At 40.8% G+C, this 20,366-nt stretch overlaps 1 protein-coding gene across 8 annotated transcripts in view; it reads right to left on the reverse strand.

The window, feature by feature from the left end:
• Positions 1-20,366, reverse strand: part of Npas3 (neuronal PAS domain protein 3) — an 801,863-nt gene that overhangs the window by 548,575 nt on the left and 232,922 nt on the right. For 5 of the 8 annotated variants that reach the window (XM_075947916.1, XM_075947915.1, XM_075947914.1 and 2 more), the window contains one exon: positions 3,849-4,093. In XM_075947916.1, coding sequence (XP_075804031.1) covers positions 3,849-4,093 — 245 coding nt within the window. Of the gene's footprint in view, positions 1-3,686; positions 3,738-3,848; positions 4,094-20,366 lie in introns of all 8 variants that reach the window. The other 3 variants (XM_075947913.1, XM_075947918.1, XM_075947917.1) reach the window with 1 other exon arrangement.

Here is a 20,366-nt window from a genome sequence, read left to right on the forward strand (position 1 = left end):
TGATGTTGTTGTTTCATGACTGTTTGATCAGAATGAGTAGCAGTTTTGCACTAAAGAGCCAGAATAAAGCAGTAAGCTGTGCACATAGTCTATCGCAGAGCCGGCTTGCAGAGAGGGCTCCTGCATCCAGGGAACACTTGTGAGCCCGAGCAGATAGGGTAGACTCACTTGAGCTTCTAGCTTCAGTCCCAGCCTATTGCCTGTTTACTAGCAATGAACACGTATCTGCTGGGGGATGATGCTCTTGTACACTGTAAAGATTTGCCACTTGTATTGGTTTAATAAAACACTGATTGGCCAGTATCCAGGCAGGAAGTATAGATGAAATGACCACACTAAGAGAATTCTGTGAAGAGGAAAGGCACAGTCGCCAGTCAGACACAGAGGAAGCAAGACGAAAATGCCTTACTAAGAAAAATTACCAAGTCATGTGGCTAAACACAGATAAGAACTATGGGTCAATATAAGTTGTAAGAGCTAGTTAGTAATAAGCCTGAGCAATAGACCAAACAGTTTACAATTAATATAAGCCTCTGTGTGTTTATTTGGGACTGAACAGCTGCGGGATTAGGTGGAACAGAAACTTCCATCTACATGTATCAATTTTCATGCTCTTACATCATCATTAACTAAGAATATCTGTTATCTCTTAACCATAACACTGAAAGAAATCCATTAGTAGTGATAGTCTAAGCCTGACAAAATCCTCCCTGGAATGTTTGCTATGGATGACACAAAATGAATATCGTTCCCAGCAATGATATGGAAGGTAAGAACATGGGGTCTGCTCTTAGATCTGCTAACCAACCGTTCACTGTAAACTCCTCTCTCATCCAAGTAAAATAAGTCAACATGTCTATATGATCCAAAGGTTTACATCTGGAAAAGACCACAGTTCCGAACAGAAGTTGTCTCATCACACCAGAACTTAGTGGACAGACAATACAGCCCTCATTCTCTTACTATATTGGCAGCCATCCCTACCAAGTGAGCCTTTTTCAATTTAAACTCTTTCAAAATGGAAGCAAATTATAATTAGGCTAAACAAATAAATATAAGTTCTGTCCCTCAACTTATATCAAATTAAAAAATGTGTTTTCACATTGTATGCTTTCTGACTCACTGAACTTATCAGTTCCTTTTAGATGGTTCTAAGGAAGCATGAAGCTAGCCACGCCTGAACTGGAGCAAACAGTGTATCTGACATAGATGTACTAGAATTATATGTACATTTTTTTGAAATTTCAGAGCTATTTTGGTATCTAGACCATGCCATGGTGTATCACCAAGTTGATATCTACATTGGCCAAGGCAGAACAGCCAACAGAAATGTACTTTCATCTTTTTCATGTTGACATCCTATCCATGAGAGGTGCCTTGGGTGTGCGCTCTTCAGACTTTGAACAGCATGGACTCGGTCACTGGTCTACAAACTGTGACTGGTGAGCCCCACTGAGTGGAGGCTGCTGTGTGGCCTGTAAATACAGTTTTACTGGAACAAGCCACATTTATGCCTTTATATATTGTCTTTGTCCTGATCTCGTGGACTTAGTGGATTCCAATACCAAAAATATTTACTCTAAGGTCCTTTATTTAAAAAAAAAGTATGTCAATTCTGTTCTAGAAGAAAACAACATGAAGGAATCTGAATTCTATCCTTCTTCTCACAACCAGAGCACAATTCCTTTTGTTCTTTAATTTTTTTTCTTATATCTTGATCACATTTTTCCTTCCCCAACCCCTGTCAGATTCTCACCACCTTCCTGCCCATCCAACTTCAAAAGAAAACAAAAAAAAGCAAAACAAACAACAACAAAATAATAAGAAAAAATGACACAAATAAACCATGGAGATTACTGTATTAGGCAATTATTCCTGGACATGGGGCTGACACACTCAGAATTACTTCCATGAGCACAGTTTTTAAGTCCAGGTAGAGTTTGTCTCCCTTATCCATAATGTTGGCAGCTAGAAATGTCACAGATTTCAGACTTTGGGATGTTTGCATATATATATATATATGAACTATCTTAAAGAAAGGAGACATGTCTATGCACAAAATTCATTTGCATACCACACTGAGATAAGTTTATATACTATTTTTAGTAATTTCATACAGGTACACAGCAAAGCTTTCTCATGGGGGCATCATGTTGGTACTCTGAGTACTAGAGAGCTTCAAAGTTTATAGCTTATGATTATGAATTTTCAAACTAAGTGGTACACACATATATGATTGCAACTCTTGGCATGCAGTGACAGTCACAGCTTCTGATCCTTTGGTTTGATCAGAATCCATTTGCTAGTACACTTTCCAAAACTTCCCAAACACAGTTAAGGCTACAAGGACTTTTCCAGAGGTAGGTGGCAGTCCAAAATCACCTGAGGATTATTTTGGATGGACATGGAGGCAGATGCCTTTACTAGCAGTACTTGGTAGGCAGAGTCTGAAGCTAGCCTGGTCTACACAGTGAGTTAAAGACAAGCTAGAGCTACATAGTGAGACTGCCTCCTCCTGACCTACTTCCCTGAAACCCCAAGAAAATGGGGCTAGAGAGGACTTTCCTGTTAAGGACCTGGGGCTTGGCTCCCAGCACATTGGGCAACTTACAATCCTCTGTAAGTAACTCCAGCTCCAGGGAGATCCAATGCCTCCAGCCTCCAAGGACACCACACTCACATGCACACAGCCCCACACAGACACTATACATACACATAATTAATATAATAAAAATAAACCTCAAGGAAAAGAAGCTCATTTGCCTTTCTCCCTTAGAAGAGATTATGTATACCTCTCTAAATAGTCCATTTCTATACCATGCTTGAAAAGGTTCTACATACAAGGTTAGAACATGAGGACTCAGGAAATCTCAAGATTTTAGGTCATCCGCTATGAATGACATGCCCATAAGAAAAGAAAATCAGCCAGGCAGTGGTGGCACACACCTTTAATCCCAGCACTCAGGAAGCAGAGGCAGGAGGATCTCTGTGAGTTCATGGCCAGCCTGGTTTACAGAGTTCCAGGACAGGCTCCAAAGTTATAGAGAAACCCTGTCTTTAAAAAAAAAGAGAAGGAAGGAAGGAAGGAAGGAAGGAAGGAAGGAAAGAAAGAAAGAAAGAAAGAAAGAAAGAAAGAAAGAAAGAGAAAAAAACCAATGGTCAATACCACATACACATCAATTAATTCATACATATTTGAATGCTAAAATGCCATCAAGTTTTAGGGGTTTCAGGAACAAACAAGAAAATCCTGAAATTTAAGCATCGAAAGGACAGGACAACCATTTGAAAATAATTTTAAGAGAAACGATGTCAAGGATTTGAAGAACAAATATATGTTTATATTCATAACATTAAATCAATGTGTCCATAGAGAAACATGAAAATTTAATATATGGATTGATTTTCAGGGTCAATTAAATCATTAATTCAAGAACACCTGCTCTGGTAAGGCCCTGCTCTGTTCCTATCTTTGTTTGCTTAACACAAAGCACATTAGCTCCACCTATTAACCAACATCCCCACATGGCAATGGCAAGAAGGTACACATAGCTGTATACCATAAATTAGAACACATATGCAAATTATTCCATCCTGACTCCTACACAATCTTATATTATGTCAAAGAATGCATAGGCGCACAGACTTTTTGAAAATCAAATAGAAATAGAAGAGATTTATTTCACCTTCGCATGGTGTCTTTCTCATGCAGAGTTCAGATTTCCACATTTGTATCCCTTTAAAGGATTTGATATGCAGGAAAAGAAGAAAGGATGCTGATGAACATTTCATTCCAGAGACAGCCACAGACCACCATAATGCATACAACACAGTGGCCAACAACCTACCTTTCACTGAGGTGTTCGGGGGCGGGCCTTCCATCCTCAAGTTCCATGGAGGGTCCCCTTGGTTGGCAAAGTCCCTCATTTTGAGATAGCTGATTGTGAGTCGGATGATGGATGCCTTGTCGAGCTGGCTGGTGATGGCTGCTGGGAGAGGCAACAACTTGGCCAATTCATAGAACTCGAAATTTTCCTTCCCCCGGCGGGAGCGAGCAGCGTCTCTGGATTTCTCCTTTCTCAGTGCTTGTAAACTGAAAGCAAAGAGGAGGGACGGGCTTGTTTAGAATATGGGATTATGTTCTTTATAGTCTATCACCTTGCCACCCAAAATATACCAAAAACGAATCCAGAATTCAAGAGCAACAGCTAAATGACTTTCAAGTAATGTCCGTGGTCCCCCTCTTGTCACAAATCCAGGTATGACTAATAAAATTGTGTCTTGCTTGTGACAGCATTTCCCTCCTCCAGGGATACACACTGGGATACACAGCCTGTTTCTAAGACACAGGGCTTATAAGCGAGGCATGATGTTATAACCATAACCAATTTAAGACTCAGCTCGTGTGGCACATGCTCCTAGACCAGTTCTCATTCAACTTCTGCTGCCAGGGGCATCTTTAACCATTACGGCAAAGACTTTGTAATTTTTGTTTCCACCATCATTTTGTAGAGCAAAGGGAAACAGGGATAGAAGTCACTCTGGCAGGATCAACAAAGATGCTGCTCCAGTGTTCCTGTTCCTCTTCAAGGATTTTCATGCTTCCAATCCCATGAAGAAGACAACACACTGAATATGATGCCCTCTTGATGAGAGGATACTATAATTTTGTATAAACTGGCCTGCGTTAGCATAGGGACAGATTCTGGGATGCCAGAGAATACACTGCCCCCACCCAAAGCCAAACCTCATGATAACTTGGGTTTTATGCCGAAAGATAAGCTCTGTCTGGTTTATTAAAATTTATAGACATTATAGACACATTGCTGCACAGAAGAGGCAACAGGTTGGATCCAGAATTTTCCTTTAACTATTCATGTGCATTTCTGTTTGAAGTGTGCTCACATTGCTGAGGGCAGGATTTGGCACAGCTGAAGCTGTGTGCGAGCGTCTCCTCCAAGGCATGCTCACTGCTTTGCTTCTGATGAGCAATGCGTGCAAGCTCAGACCCCAGTGATGGCTAACTGGGTTTATTTACAGCACCAAGGAACTCATAAAATAATTGGTGAGTATCTGCACTACTGAATGGGGACATTTTAAATGTTTAAATCCACATCTTGGATTCCCATTAAATAAAAAGAGCAACAAGGAAGGAAGTTCAGAGGAATATTCAGAACGGTTTCAGCAGTATGGTTCCCCTCTCCATAAATACAAACTGGAGAATAACAAGCCAGATCACATTATAGCAGCCATGAATTGCTTACAGTGGAAAAACTCATCCTCTCCATACACCCAAAAGATCTTACAGAAAATTTACATAATTTAAGAAACATCACGCCACTTTCTAGGTTAATATTCCAGCTAGCATATATGCTTATAATATATAACATATAAAAATGAATATATATATAACAAAAATAACGCTATTATTTTAAGTCATTTAAGTAACGAAACTTTGCTCTGCAATATGACTCAGATGGTAACTTTATTCGGAAACATACGATGCCACATACTTCCCAACATCTTGACCATGTTTACCTATTGGCTTATTGAAAGCTACGTCAGGTACCGATGTTTTACCATCTGACATAGTGTAATGTACTAGGACCCAGGCTTAGATCTTAGACCAGGGGATCTTAGGCCTCCTTTTACATGGCGCAACTAATTTATTTCACATTAGCTAAGTGGGCTGTGCCGCCAATACCATGGATTTCACCCTGTTTTTCTTCAACATGTGTGGAGCAGGGGCCAGGGTGGTGGGTGGAGTTTAGTGTGTTGCTGTCTTCATGTACTTGAACTCAACATTGCTCCAGGAGGTGGGTTAAGCCATTTTCTTGGTGCAGTGAGAGCCCAAGGGAAGCACAAGAGCAGGGGATTTCAGGCCCTCTAAGGTTGAGGAAGGGACTTCCAGTGAGTGAAGAAGACAGGGGAGAACCAGTGGACCTGGAAGTCAACAGCCCTAGCTACGAGATAGCATATGAGTTCAGCTGGCCACTGGGAATGTCAGACTTCCAGTATGACCATTTATAAATTTTAAAAAAAAGTATCATAATTTTCAGAAGAAAATTTCAAAATTTTAATATATTAACTAATAAAAGATTTTTTTTGTTTAACTGTGCATGCCAATAATGCATGTTATGGTCAAGTTTGGGATCAGTGACTCATTTTACAATTGGGCCATAATTGGGGAGGCCAATTTTGAAGGTAGTTTTACATGGATGTTATGTGTAATTTTCCTTGTCACCTAAATGATCATAAATGAATTCATTCATTATCTAATTAATATTCCTAATATTTATACTAGATTTTTTTCCATGTAACTAAAGCAAAGTGGATGATTAAGCAATTATTCTGAAATTGATATTAATGAATAGGCTTGTCAATAAACCAAGGGAAAAAATTAATCCTCATGAGGGCTGGGGATGCGAGGAGAGGAGAAAATGAATAGGGAAAGGGTGATGGATGGGCAAGGTTAGAGCTGGCTGGAAACAAAGATCACAGTGGTAGGCTGCACATACGCAGCGGGCGAGCACACACGGCGACAGAATACTGTGCAATAAAAAACCAGAAGAGAGGATGTGAAAGTTTCCACCCCAAGAGATGATGAAGTTTTAAAGAGATAAGTGTTCAACCTGATTTAAACATTATACAATGCCTACATGTGTTGAATATTATACAGGGTACCTATAAATACGTATAGCTTTAATATTTTGTCATGCTAAAATATAAATAAGTAAAACATGAAGACAGGGTTTAATTAAAACACTAAAAAATATCATAAGGAGGATCAAACTGTAAGACTTCAGAGATCAACTAATAGCTTCCAAAGGGTTGATAGGGGAGCAACGATTTCCCGCCCCAGGGAAGAGTGCATTGCTACTAAAAGATACAAACTCTTCTCTCTCTCTCTCTCTCTCTCTCTCTCTCTCTCTCTCTCTCTCTCTCTCTCTCTCTCACTCTCTCTCTCTCTCTCTCTCTCTCTCCCTCCCTCCCTCTCTCTCCCCTTCTCCCTCCCTCTCTCCTTCTCTCCCTGTCTTCCTCTCTCTCTCTCTCTCTCTCTCTCACACACACACACACACACACACACACAGAGAAGCACACATCCTACCTCCCTGTTCTCTCTGTCACTTTCTCACCTCTACTTCCTCAACTCTAACACACAATATACCCCCCCCCACTGAAGTCATGTTCTTGGCCATTATCTTAATAAAGGGTTTCCATGACTCCCACATCACATCATTATGCAGGCACCATAGTTCAGAAGACTTTCAGAATGACAGCACTGTGTCTATAATAAGTAGTAATTGGTTTTGAGGGCAACAGCAATAAAATACAGTCAAAGGATTATAAAGGCTGTTGAGACTCTGGTATAATAGATGAAACTAAAGATCTTAAGACAATAACACAGCTTGCGGATTAATCTTTTGCTTGGTTTTATGAAGTAGAGCCTAGCTATAATCAGTTCTCAAATTGAATTAAGGACCATGTTAAAAACCTAAAATAAACTTTGCTTCTGTATATTTTGTTCTAGACAAAACATTTTGGCTGCATTTCTCAAATACAAAAGATGTGTGTGTGTGTGTGTGTGTGTGTGTGTGTGTGTCTTTCTGGATATAACCTTTCCAATGCTCTGCCATGATCAATCTGATTCTGGGTAGAAGAAACAGAATACCAATTCATCCTCAGCAAAGACTGTGACAATATCAATGCTCTTTGGTGACTGCTCCATCATCTGCAGCCAAGATTATCACCACCAACAAATAAGCTCCAAACACCTTAGCACACATGTACATATATCTTTCCACGAAACATCACATGCAAAGTTGTGTTTATATGTCAGTTCTTCAAGAGATGTGCGATTTTCAGATTTTCAAATGGCTGCAATTACCCCAGGCAAAAAGGGAATAATAAGGCTAAAACCTATAGTTCCTTGTTAGAACAGAGGACACTCAGATGAATATTTTATATAATCTTTGTTCAATTACTTATTAACTATGCAAAGCTCACTTCTAATGCCTCGAGTTTTCTCATCTGTGAAATGGGATGACACTTCTATGTGCCTCATAAAGTGTCTGATAGAAATAAAGTAAAATTTTAACAAAATTAAATCTAATCTCATTTCACATAGTTTGATTATTTGAACATCTATAGTGCTCATTTCTAATGTAGACACTCCTTTCACTAATGTGGGTAAAACAATACCCTTTTATTTCCAATACTGAGTTTTCTTTTCTGTATGGTAGTTATTATTCTTAGGGCCTATCCATCATATGCCATGGGTATACTTAATGAGGTATTCAAATAAATATGTACACATGTATAATTAATAATGTAAGCGTGGATGTTTGTAAAAAGTTTCTGAATAGAATAATGAGCAGCCATTTTCGATAGACAAAAACATGGTCTTCAGCTGCAGGATTAGTAATTTTGTTCGTTTATTTTTAAAAAATGAACATGCAGATAACTATGAAGAGAATAGATTACCCAGGAAGATCAAAAATATGTATGGAAAAATCTTAAATTGTGAGAGTAATTTTAAATCACAAAATACACACAGGTTCTCTTCAAAGGAAGACTGTCTTTCAAAACATCCCCCAGAGCTCAACATCTGAATGGTTTCTCTGAGTCAAATCCAGGACCATGGAGAGCTCATACCACTAGGAAGTGTGGTGATTTGACAGGCTTTGCCCCTCAGCATCCTCGCTGAGGGTCATGCCGAACTGAGAGATTGGATTAAATACAGAAGCTGAGGAACCAGAAGACCAAACCACAACTGAAGAAAGGCACTGTCGGTATCTAAAGGCCAATGTTCCAAAGTTGATCATGACCCATGGCTTTGAGTATCAACCACTTATTGGCTTACTTGTCCACTGCAGGGAAAGATAAAACTTTGAATTGATTATTCATTAAATTACAAAGAAATGGCATCTTTTGAGGCTGATCAACATTAGCCTTGCAAAATTGATTTCTTTTGGCTTCAAAGTCATTAAAACGGCGAAAGTTATTACTGAACTAATGCAATGGGCTATCCGTAGAGGCCCACGACACAACAACCAGAGTGCACGCAACAGTCCTGGAAGATCAATAGGGAAACCCAGGAAGAAAAGGCTGCCTTCCGCTGCAGCCATCTCTTCGGACCCATGCTTTTGCGGACTGGTTTGTAATGTAGATGTGTTGGTCTCCTTTGCTACTGACATTCTCTGATATCCCTCCACATGAAAACCATACCATCAAGCCTCAGTCTAAACACCTTTTGAAAAGTTTTACAACCTAACATCTGGTCTTTCTAAAACAAACAAAAAAAAATGTGGCAGGGTTTGGTTCTCTCACTGTAGGGGAGGACAGGTGGGGTAGAAACAACTTTAAATTTTGCCTTTAAAAGGTACTTCTAAGGAGCCAGACAGGCAAGATTTTATGGATTTTCCTACTTGTTTTGCTTAGGAGAAGCCAGCACTACAGACTCCTACTATTTATCAATTAATCTGGCATGCAGCCTCAAAGGAAGAAGACAGACCCGTATTAAAAATGCGGCCATCAAAAATTCATCAAAGGCTTCAGCATTTTAACTCATGAACCTTTGAACACCGGTGCACCTGTCAGAACTCTGGTCCGAGTTAATGGCGAAGCTACAGCTACTCCAGTACCTACACCTGCCCTGACAGGAGCTGAATGAGGATCCTTCTCAGGGAAAAAAAAACAAAAAAACAACTAGACAATTCCATAAGCTTTTCGGCCCTTCCTTCATTACTGTTAGGATAAACAGCCCTCCCCACCCTGACATCACATAGAATTCGAAGTCAAGCAAATCAATTTGCCACAGAATAGAAACTCTTTCTGGTGTATCCTGAGAATAAATGTAAACGCAAGGTAGTATAATTGAGAAGTGGATAGACAACTATGGCTTGGCTGGAACACGAACAACGACGCTCGCAAATCGGATTATTTTAACATTCTTCAAGAAAAGGTAATCATTTCAGAAATCTTTCTCTACCACGTGAAGCCAGCCGGGAAGTATACACTAGATGTTAAGACTGGAACCTCAAGTTCAAGGTAAGAACTCGGCTGCTTAACTAGTGTACTGCTCATAGCTGTCATCATTAATTTACGTTAGCCTCTGTAAACATCACGAGTATAATAGGCCAATTTCACAACTAAATATAGATGCACATTTTGCCCTTATATAAATGGCAGATTGCCACTGTAGATCATCGCTGCCGCAACACGTCAGTGAAGATGCACACTGAGACGGTCTGATGCGCACACGATATATAAAACCAGTTGTAATGGTTGTTTGGAAGCAAAGTGGAACAGCAGCAAGATTTCATTTGTTCCACAAACTCAGGAGATATTAAGCTGGGCTGACAAAGACGGTTTGATGTGCTAAATCAGTTTGACCTTCATTCTTGCTTTATTTTTCTCATTTAACATGAGAAATGACCATTATTTTTTCCACATGTAAGAAAAATAAGAAACGATTGCTTTTAAACAGTGTCAAAAAAAAATCTGTGGCTGTTCACATTTGATAAAGCATCCAAACCAAGAGGCATGCTTATGGTTTTTAAGCTAAGATATATTCTGATGGAATAACCGTGACCTTTTTGACTTGTGGTAAAGTAGATCAAAAGAGTAATTAAAGGCATTCATCCAAACGCCTTCCCCCATCTTCAGAAAATGTCTTGTGTATGTTTGAACTTAATAATTAAATTAATTGGCTTTACCCAATGAGCGTTTTTCATTCCTAACACTTTAAATAAGATGATTTTATTTCCGAATGAGTCATTAGAACAGTAACAGAGAGAGCTGAGCACTCTGCCCAGGCCTTTCCAACTCGTGTTCACCTGGGTTCAAATAACCCCGGAATGACCCATAGCAAGACCAAGCTATTCACTGTGTGCCTCCGTATGGGCCCAAAATCTCATGAATCAAAGTGCTTTGTTCTTTTTTTTTTCCTCCTACAACTTCAACATACACAACTGGTAGTTCCATAATAATGGGGAAAAAAACCGCAGCTTTATCAAGTAATTTCTCTCCACCCAATAAATAGCACTTTACCTTGGGGCCACTTGTATATTTCACACCTTAAATTTCTATTTACCAAATCAGCTAATCACTTCACAATTGAACTCAGAACAACAACAAAAAATTATCAATTAAAGTGGTTGAAACTCCTGCAAATTATCATTTAGGGATGAAGTAATTGCTTTCATCAGGGCAGAAAAGCCCGCCAGAAGAGAAATGTCACTTTAGATTAGTGTTCTCACTCCTGAAGCCATGGATGACACCGCTGATATAAGACTAAATGCCAAGACCAATCAATTGCTTTTGTGGCTCTGCACTGAGCTGCTGTAAAAGGGGCCATTTTCTAGGATCTACTCTTCATTATAGTAAATGCTATCTCCTTGGTAACATAATTCCATTTCTCATAAATTCTGTCTGAGAGCATTGTCCTAACAATGGATGTTTGTGGAAAAGAATGCTGTTGGTTTAATGCACAGAATTAAGTGTGAATGGCTGTCAAACCGCTATAGTTTACTAGTTCTTAAACATAAATTGAAGACCGACATTAAAAAGAATTCTTGGGAGAAATGAATGTCCTGAACAAGGGGAAGATACTAAATTTGAAGGCTCCGTGCACTGTGCTGGGATTCTGACCATCCGAGTGTTTATCTGTCCTGTACAATAAACCCGCCAGTGCACAGCACTGGTTAGCAGTAGTTCAGGAACACTTTGCTTACTTTCTCAGAGTCTGCTTTGCAAACGCGAAACCTCAGAAGCTAATATGAACTCATTGGGCCACTGCCTGTGCTTCGTGAATAGCCACACTGAATTTAAAGAAAAAAAGAAAGGTATCCTTTAAACTGGGCACTTCCTAGAAAGCAGCCAGATCTTAATTGATATTCTTCAGCCCCTGGATCTGGACTGCAAGCTCCAATTAGAAGGAAATTGAAGGAGCTAACACAGTGAGGAGGCGCAATTCCCTGCACCGGTCTCCTCCAGTCTGAAGTTTAGAAAGAGATTCAGGATCACGGGGCTTCGCCTGACATGGGATAAAGGCTTTCTCCTCCTGGTGAGCACACATATGTAACTTCCATTAGCTGTAACAGGAGGCGTGAGCACACATTGAGAAGATGCTGCCGCTAAACATGTGGAAGGGGTGGAGGATCTCTGCTGGAAGGAAAGGGAGAGTGAAAAGTGGGCACCCTTTGGTTGAATAACCTTTCCTGACCTCACAGACGGGGGCTACTGGAATTTCTAGTGTTCCAGTAATGTTAACGGCAGGACATGGAACATGTTATTTCTGCTTCTTCAAAGCACCCATTACTCTCACAGAACAACAGCATGGGACTTCATGTAATAAATGCTAACAAGTTTGAATAGTTACTATCTTCCCACCCAGTTTCAAAATGTTTGAAAAGCAGTCCTCATGGCTGCCGGTATCAGCAGGAAGACATGAGCCAGTATTGGTGACTACATATGGGAGATGATCGACATGCATCCACCCAACACTGAATCAAAGTTGCTTTCAATCATGCAATTTCCATTGCAGGTAAGATAGGGTAGGAGTATGGGGTTCCCTCCAACTTTTCATACTCATCCCTAAAAGCAGGGAGACTTTTGGCTCAGGCAGAGCAGTCCCTGGGTGCCAGACTCTTCCCGTGCTACACGTGGGAAGACCCTAGATAAACTAGGATAGCTGATGTCTACAACAGGATTCAAAGTAGAAAGAAGGGGCTTGTATCTGGTGGCCCTTGGCAAGGAACACAGCCTGTCATGAGCATCTGGGTGCCACTGTGCCCCTACAGAGATAAAGACGTCACGATCCATTTCCTCTGTTGATTGGAGACGACACTGACTGAGCTGGATTTAATAGAATCACCTGCATAAATTCCATGAAATTGTTATGAAAACTTAATTCTTTGATGAAATATCCAACAAAATCCCCATTTTTTAGGCTTCTGGTTATGTCATTAATGGCTTCAAATAACAAGTTCAATTGCTTTGGAACTCAAACTCAAAATGGCCTGTTTATAAAGGAAAATCCACTTTTTCTTTCTGTTTTCTTCAAGGGTGATTTCAAACACTTTTGGAAGCACAACGAAGTGAAAGAGCTTTTGAAGACTTGCAAACACAATAGGACACATTTGCCAAGCAGGGAGCATGAGCTGCCATGTCTGAAAATATTTAAGTGTGAAAATGAAAGTGTTGATCATATGACCATCTTGTGCACCCCCGTGCTCACGCTCACACACACGCTCACACACACACACACACACACACACACACACACACACACACACATCTACAGGTCATGCCTGACCAACATCAGGGAATATATCTGTGTAATTTAACTATCTGCATTCGTTTGGGAAAGAAACACTGGTGAGTAAAAGGGCCACCCATTCTTTAGGCACCACACTCAAATATGAAGTCCAGCAGCCTGAAGAACTGTGTAGTATCGGCTGTTCTCACTTCTCCTGGGTTTGGGGTGAGGGCTGTATGTGCGGATGATTGCATATAAATGTGTGCATGTGTGGACACTTACATGTAGAAGCCAGTGATAAACACTGGACATTGTTCCCTTCACTTTCTGCCATAGTTTTTGAGGCAGGGTCTCTCCATAGAATCAATGCTCATTGCTTTGGATAGGTTGGCTGGCTGGCAAACGCAAGGAAATTCCCATTTCTGCTTCCCCTATCACTGGTAGGTGATGCCATAAGCCCTTGTGACCATGTTCATGTGGATGCTGGGGACCAAACTCCGGTCCCCATGCTTACATAGAAAGCACATTACCAGCTGAGCCATCTCACTGGTTCAGTAAAATCTAAGACACAGATTTATTTTATTTTTTCATCTGGATTCTAAAAGCAGTGTGTGGCTGCTAGGATTTCAGGGAAGGCTTCATATTCAAAGGTCTTAAAAAAATCCATTTTAAAGCTCACTTCACAGACACTGTTAAGAAAAAATAACCAATGGTTTGAACAAAATATATTTCTGAAAAAATATTCACCATATCTTTGAAAATAAACTTTAGAATTAGATCATGGATTACTATAGAGACATCAAACACTGATGCTGGAAAGGTCTTCAATGGCTTGAGGAATTTATTTACAATATGTTGGTTGATAAAGGTGGCTTCTAAAGAGCAAGAGCACACACAGAGAATCAAAACTAAATTATCTACATCTGCATAAACAGAGAGCATATATATATGTATATATATGTATGTATATATATATATGTATATATATATATATTTCCAAATCTAGATAAGCTTCCTTCATCTAAAATTTTAAGACTGCACACTCCTACATGGTAAGATAGTTAGGAGCAAAATAATTGTTGAAATGTGTGCAATGAACAGCTTTTGTATGGTTATTTGTTTTGTGTGGCTATGTGTGCAATGAACAGCTTTTTTATGGTTGTTTTGTGTGGCTATGTGTGCAATGAACAGCTTTTGTATGGTTATTTGTTTTGTGTGGCTATGTGTGCAATGAACAGCTTTTGTATGGTTATTTATTTTGTGTGGGTATGTGTGCAATGAACAGCTTTTGTGTGGTTATTTGTTTTGTGTGGGTATGTGTGCACACACATATACCATGCTATGTATATGGTGATTGGAGGAACACTTATGCAATGGTTTTTCTCCTCCATCGTGTGGGTCCCCTATACTGAAGTCAGGTTTCTAGGTTGTCAACAGATAACTGTACCTGTTAAGCCAACTCACTGGTCCTCAAAAACATGTATTTTTTGATAGAATTAAAAAAAATAACAAGTTTATTAAAGTCAAAGTTTAGAATGAGGTATACCTGGATGAACCCCTTGCTCACTAATTGGTTTATCAGACAGTGCCGTCAAATGCCATCCTGCCACAGTGTTTGAGGCATTGGAGCCTTAAAATTATTTCCAGAAAGCGAGTGGCTGGTCATTCCCTAAAAGAGAAGGAACTAGAAGAAACTGAAAGTGGTCCTTACTCCTTTGGAAGTTCAACCAAAAGGGTCTCAATCAGACACCTGAATGATCCTATACACTTGAGGTCCCATACTGTTTTGTGGTTCTTCAAAATTCCAAAGCAGGGTAACCAGTTGGATGGGTCCGTGGTAAGGGTGCTTGCTGCCAAGCCGGACAACCTGAGTTCGACACCCCCTTATCCACACGGTTAAAGGAGAGAAACCACTCCTAAGAGCTGACCTCTGACCTCTGTCCTCTGACCTCTACACATGCTCACTGGCATGTGCACACACACACCCACAATGCCAACGAATGTAATGTTTAAAATTTAAAACAAACCTGTGTCGAGACCATAATCTGCAAGCTACTGGCTGTGGATAGAATGTATTTCCATCCGGTGAGTGGCATTTTCCATGTGTCACTGCCCCAGACAAGAGTCACAGCCATAAATCATACCCAGTATGCAGCACCACAATAACTTGCAGGATGCTGGACAGTGCAGGCTTGATAAGATACATGCTGAGACCCCGACTCCGTCAAAGTATTGGCTGAGTAGGACAACACCGATCAAACTGTTAAAATCAGGATAGGTTATTGTTGTTTAATTGACTACTCAGTTCAATAGGTTTGGGGTCCTATAGGCAAGGTGGCTTCATGGCAAGCTAGAGGTTTTCACCCACTAAGGGAAACATAAGATTTGATTTGAAGAGACAAGGGAACATAATAAAGAACACAGTTTATAAAGATACAGAAAATTCCTGCTTGCTCTGAACCATTCCAATCAGGAACCACATCCTTCCCAAAATTCCCATTCTTTAAAACTTTTCAAAATATGTCTATTCAGAGCCAAAAGTCCTTATAAAACACAGCGACAAACATCGATTATAATACACACGTGCATAAAACAAGGACACAACAATTAAGCATGATTTCCGATTTTATGGACTGGCACGTTGCCTATGAGAAATCGAGAGGTTCTACTGTGACACCAGCATATGTAAAACGGAAACGTTCTATTTTCTTGTCAATGGAGAGCCAGAAATAAAGTTGTACTTTGAATGAGCAATTGCCCTAACTTTCATAAAAGCACGCATCCAAACTGCGATGGCGTTCTCAGCTGTAGGAGAGCACCCATTGGTGGCTTGCAGGACGTTATCAAGAGCCTGGGGAACTCAATGGCGCAACAGAAGATGCTAATTGTCTCAGTGTGTGCTGCAGTGGTTGGAAGGGAAACCCCTCCGCTCTCTAGACTGAGCTGGTGGCGCTGTCTGTGGAGACTTTTGGAGGCACAGCGGGAGGTAAGTCACTAAGGGCTGACCTCCAGGCTTCCTAGGAGGGAAGAGTGTAGCTTCCTGCTCACTCTCTGCTTCTTGACCAGGGATGTAATCTGACCGAGTCATCCCACGTCTGTCCTTGCCACTGTGCCTGTTTGCACACTCAGGATGGAAGGTATCCCCCAAGCAACTACAGTGGAAGTCCAAATAAGCCCTTCCTCCATTGGGCTGCTCTCCTGGGGTCTTGTGCCACCGAGAGGAGCGCTGTAATAACATGGGCCCCATCGTAAATAACAGGAGCTCAGAGAAAAAGCGGTTCCCTTGCATGTGAACGGTCGCAGGTTTAGCCTGCAGCACTCTAATAACTACAGTAACTGAATTTGCTAGACACCAAATTACTAGTTAAAACACATAAAATGTACATGGCGTGTCTGAGCAGGAGCCTCCTGGCAAGGCTGTGCCACACCTCCTTGTCCAGCCTGGACCCAGCTGCGTTTCATGGGAACCGTCTGTGATCACATCCCTGTGCTCTCTTCTCTCTGTGCTTTCCTTGGAATGAAATAGATCACGTGACAAGCTCCCCCCCGCCCCTCCCCCCCCCCCGTCTTGGTCTCCTTTTGATTCAGGAGCCGATAAAAGCTCATGTAGGTTCCTATTCTGAAAAACAGGAGTGTTACCCAAAAGTCTAGTTCTTGAGATGGGATGAAGATCAGTGGGCAATGGGCACCTTTGCTATGGGCCCATGTCTACACATATTTCCAAATGCTCCTGGGTATCCACACACCAGGAGCACTGTTGCCTGCTTCTAAACAGACTTTTCCTAAATACTCAATATGTTCAAATTTCTTAGAGATGCTATTAGAGCTTCAAGTGTGGATTTACTAAGTGTGTCCTGACGGGGCTTGCCCAGTACATCTGCCCTTCTCCTTCATTTTCTTCTTTCCAATCTTCTTTTAAGACAATCACTCTTTTGGATTAGTTGTGTCTCTCCTAAACACATGTATAAGAGTAGAAGTAAAGTCTGTCTGTGTGCTTTATGTTTGTTTTTAAATTTTTAGAGATTTTTCTAAAATATGTCTTTGTGGGTGGCCGTACAAAGAAACTGGAGAAAAGAGAAGTTAGCTTGAGAGAAGAGAAACTATCATGATACGGATTTTTCTCTAAAAGGCAAACTTTCTGTTAGCATTTTTCTTAGTGTTAGGTATTGAATATAAATGTTCCCCTGTAGGCTTGCGCATGAAAGACTCGGCCCCCAACTGCCATTATTTTAGGAAGTGTTGGGAACTTCAGTCTAGCTGGGAAGAACAGGTCACTGGGAACCTGTCATTGAAGGTTATCTTGTTCCTAGCCCCTTCCTATTTTCCCTTCTGCTTCCTGAATACGCTGATGTGAGCAGCTCTGTCAGGATGTGTCCTCCCTATCACGGTCTCTGCTTCACCACAGGCCCAGAAACTGTGGATCTGCCAGCTGTGACCTGATATCTTTGAAACCGTGAGCCAAGACAGATCATTGCTCCGTTAATATTCTATGAAAAAGCAGACCAACACAAATAATTAGCATCTTGTATGTGTGTGTGGGGGGGTTGTCTATAACTATTCCTGGAAATATGATCCAAAAAATTTGGAGTTGATATCTGAAAGGAATTTGGCAACCTTTAGAGGTGTGAATTAGTGAAGCCCAAGGATGCTATCAGTAGACCGTAGTGGGCAATTCTGGAATTGGATTGAAAAGGATTATAGAAACCAGAGTTCTGATATGATTATAGACAGTGAAGACTCTTGGTCATGATATTTCATATGAAAGAAGCAGTCTACTAAAGTATATTACACCCCACTCATTGCTATTTAACAGAAAAGAACTGGCCTATATTTTAAACCTGCTCTACGACCATGAGAAGCTAAGATTAAACACAATAGACAAATTAATATAGTGGCGAACATTTCCATACAGCCCAGCATTCAGACTACAGCACAGTCCCTCTGGATGCTATCATCCAAGCTCTTAGTGAAACTGAGAATAAAACACAAGTCGGAAATATTTACAAAACTATCGTTTGGCTACAACAGAGACAAGTTGAAGAGATGGAGCTAGGGAGCGTGTGGTTACTAGGGCGCTTTGGTGCCTTTAGAGACAAAAGGATGCCCGAGGGTACATCAAGAGCCACCCATCACAGGCTTACGATGGCAAAAGTCTCAAAACATTTTAAAAGCTTTCTCTTCGCACAGAAGTGGTGCCAGGGCACTGCTCATATTCCAAGACTTGAAAAGTTGCTTGCCCATTGCTCATTTTACCATGCCTAGCTTCTCTGGCCCTGTAAGCTTCCCGTTGGTCTGGCGATTGCTCCAGCTGCTGGCAGAGCATGGCACTGTTCACATGGGTGCTAAACTTATCGGCATGCAGAATGCCGGTTCAAGGAATACTGGAGGCTTCCACGCAGATTTCAAAGTCAAACAGTCCTAAGGGATGCCTTGAGTCTCTGAGGGGATTTTGGACTTGGACTAGGAATGTCAGAACTGTTGATAGTTCGCATCCTGGGCTTGGACTGAAGGACTCCTTTCTGTTGTAACATGGGCATGAGCTTCTATGACCACAGCAGAAGCAGTGAATATGAGCTGTTTCCTGCAGTGTTATATGCTGAAGTCTTGATCCACAGCTGGGAACACTACTATAGGAGACTTTAGGATGTGCACTCTGACTGGAAGAAATAAGTCAGTAAGGGCAATCCATTGAAGGGTATCCTGTTCCCGGCTCCATCTTTCTGTTTCCTGGATGCTATTAGAAGATTATCTGCTTCTGAAAAAGCATGGGATAAATCCGGACTAGCTGAACATAGAGGACAATGAGGAATACTGAGAACTCAGGAACAATCGCAGTGGGTTTTTGATCCTACTGCACGTACTGGCTTTGGGGGAGCCTAGGCAGTTTGGATGCTCACCTTTGGAGACCTGGATAGAGGTGGGCGGTCCTTGGGCTTCCCACAGGTCAGGGAACCCTGATTGCTCTTCGAGCAGATGAGGGAGGGTGACTTGATCGGGGGAGGGGGAGGGAAATGGGAGGTGGTTGAGGGGAGGAGGCAGAAATCCTTAATAAATAAATTAATTAATTAATTAATTAATTAAAAAAATTCTACCAGGGAACTCCTATAGCTGATAAATATCTTCAGTGATATGGTAGGATACAAGATTAACTCAAAAATAAATAAATAATAAAAAAAAGAAGATTATCTGCTTCATGACAGGCCCAGGAACAAAGAAGCAAGCCGATCTTAGACTAGAACCTCTGAAACCATGAGCCAATATGCATAGTCCCTCATCCCTCTTTTAAAGTGCTTCCCTCAGGAACTGGTCACAGTGATAAAAAGACTAAAATGGAAATTTACTCTAAAGACTCAGGAAGAAGAACATGAAATATGCTGTGAGATTAGCTTGTTTTTAAACGTAGCTCTAAAAGTTGACAATACTCAAATATACACGCACACACAAGATTTTAGTCATATTGTTCCAAATATTTAATCAGCACACCATGATGGCATTCCATTAAAAATCTGAAACACCTCTAATTTGTAATCAGAGGGAAGTCTCCCCAAACAAAAGGACTAGTCCTTAATGTCAGAAGAATAACAAGCTAAGTCAGACTTTGTTTTTATTAGTGCAATAACAATGTTGAGACAGTGTCGTGTGCACACAGACAACTTCCTTAAGTATTTGTTGAAAGATGATTATGCTGCTGCTGATCTGAATGTCCTTAAGAGTCATGATTATAAATAGTAAATAACACCTCCAGTAATGGTGCTATGGAAATTAAACCTACCCGCAAATCAGTCCATGAAATGACATTAATAGAACGGAAGAGATGGGAGGTGCAAAAAAATGAAGGAGGGAAACCGAGCACACACTCCAAACTTCCATCTCCATAAATGCTTCCCTGACAGAAATATGGACATTCTCAAGACACAGTCTAATGGCACAGCAGCTCAGGCAAACAGTGTGGGAGACAGAAAGGAGAAATCAAGAAACTGCCTAGCCTCCAATCAGATGGATCTTAAAAAAACAAAAACAAAAACAAAAACAATACATATCGAGTGCAGTAACCCAGACCCAGAAAGACAAAAATAATATGTACTTACTAAGTGGCTTTTAGTCA

Source organism: Microtus pennsylvanicus, chromosome 14 (assembly GCF_037038515.1).
Source record: "Microtus pennsylvanicus isolate mMicPen1 chromosome 14, mMicPen1.hap1, whole genome shotgun sequence".
NCBI lineage: Eukaryota > Metazoa > Chordata > Mammalia > Rodentia > Cricetidae > Microtus > Microtus pennsylvanicus.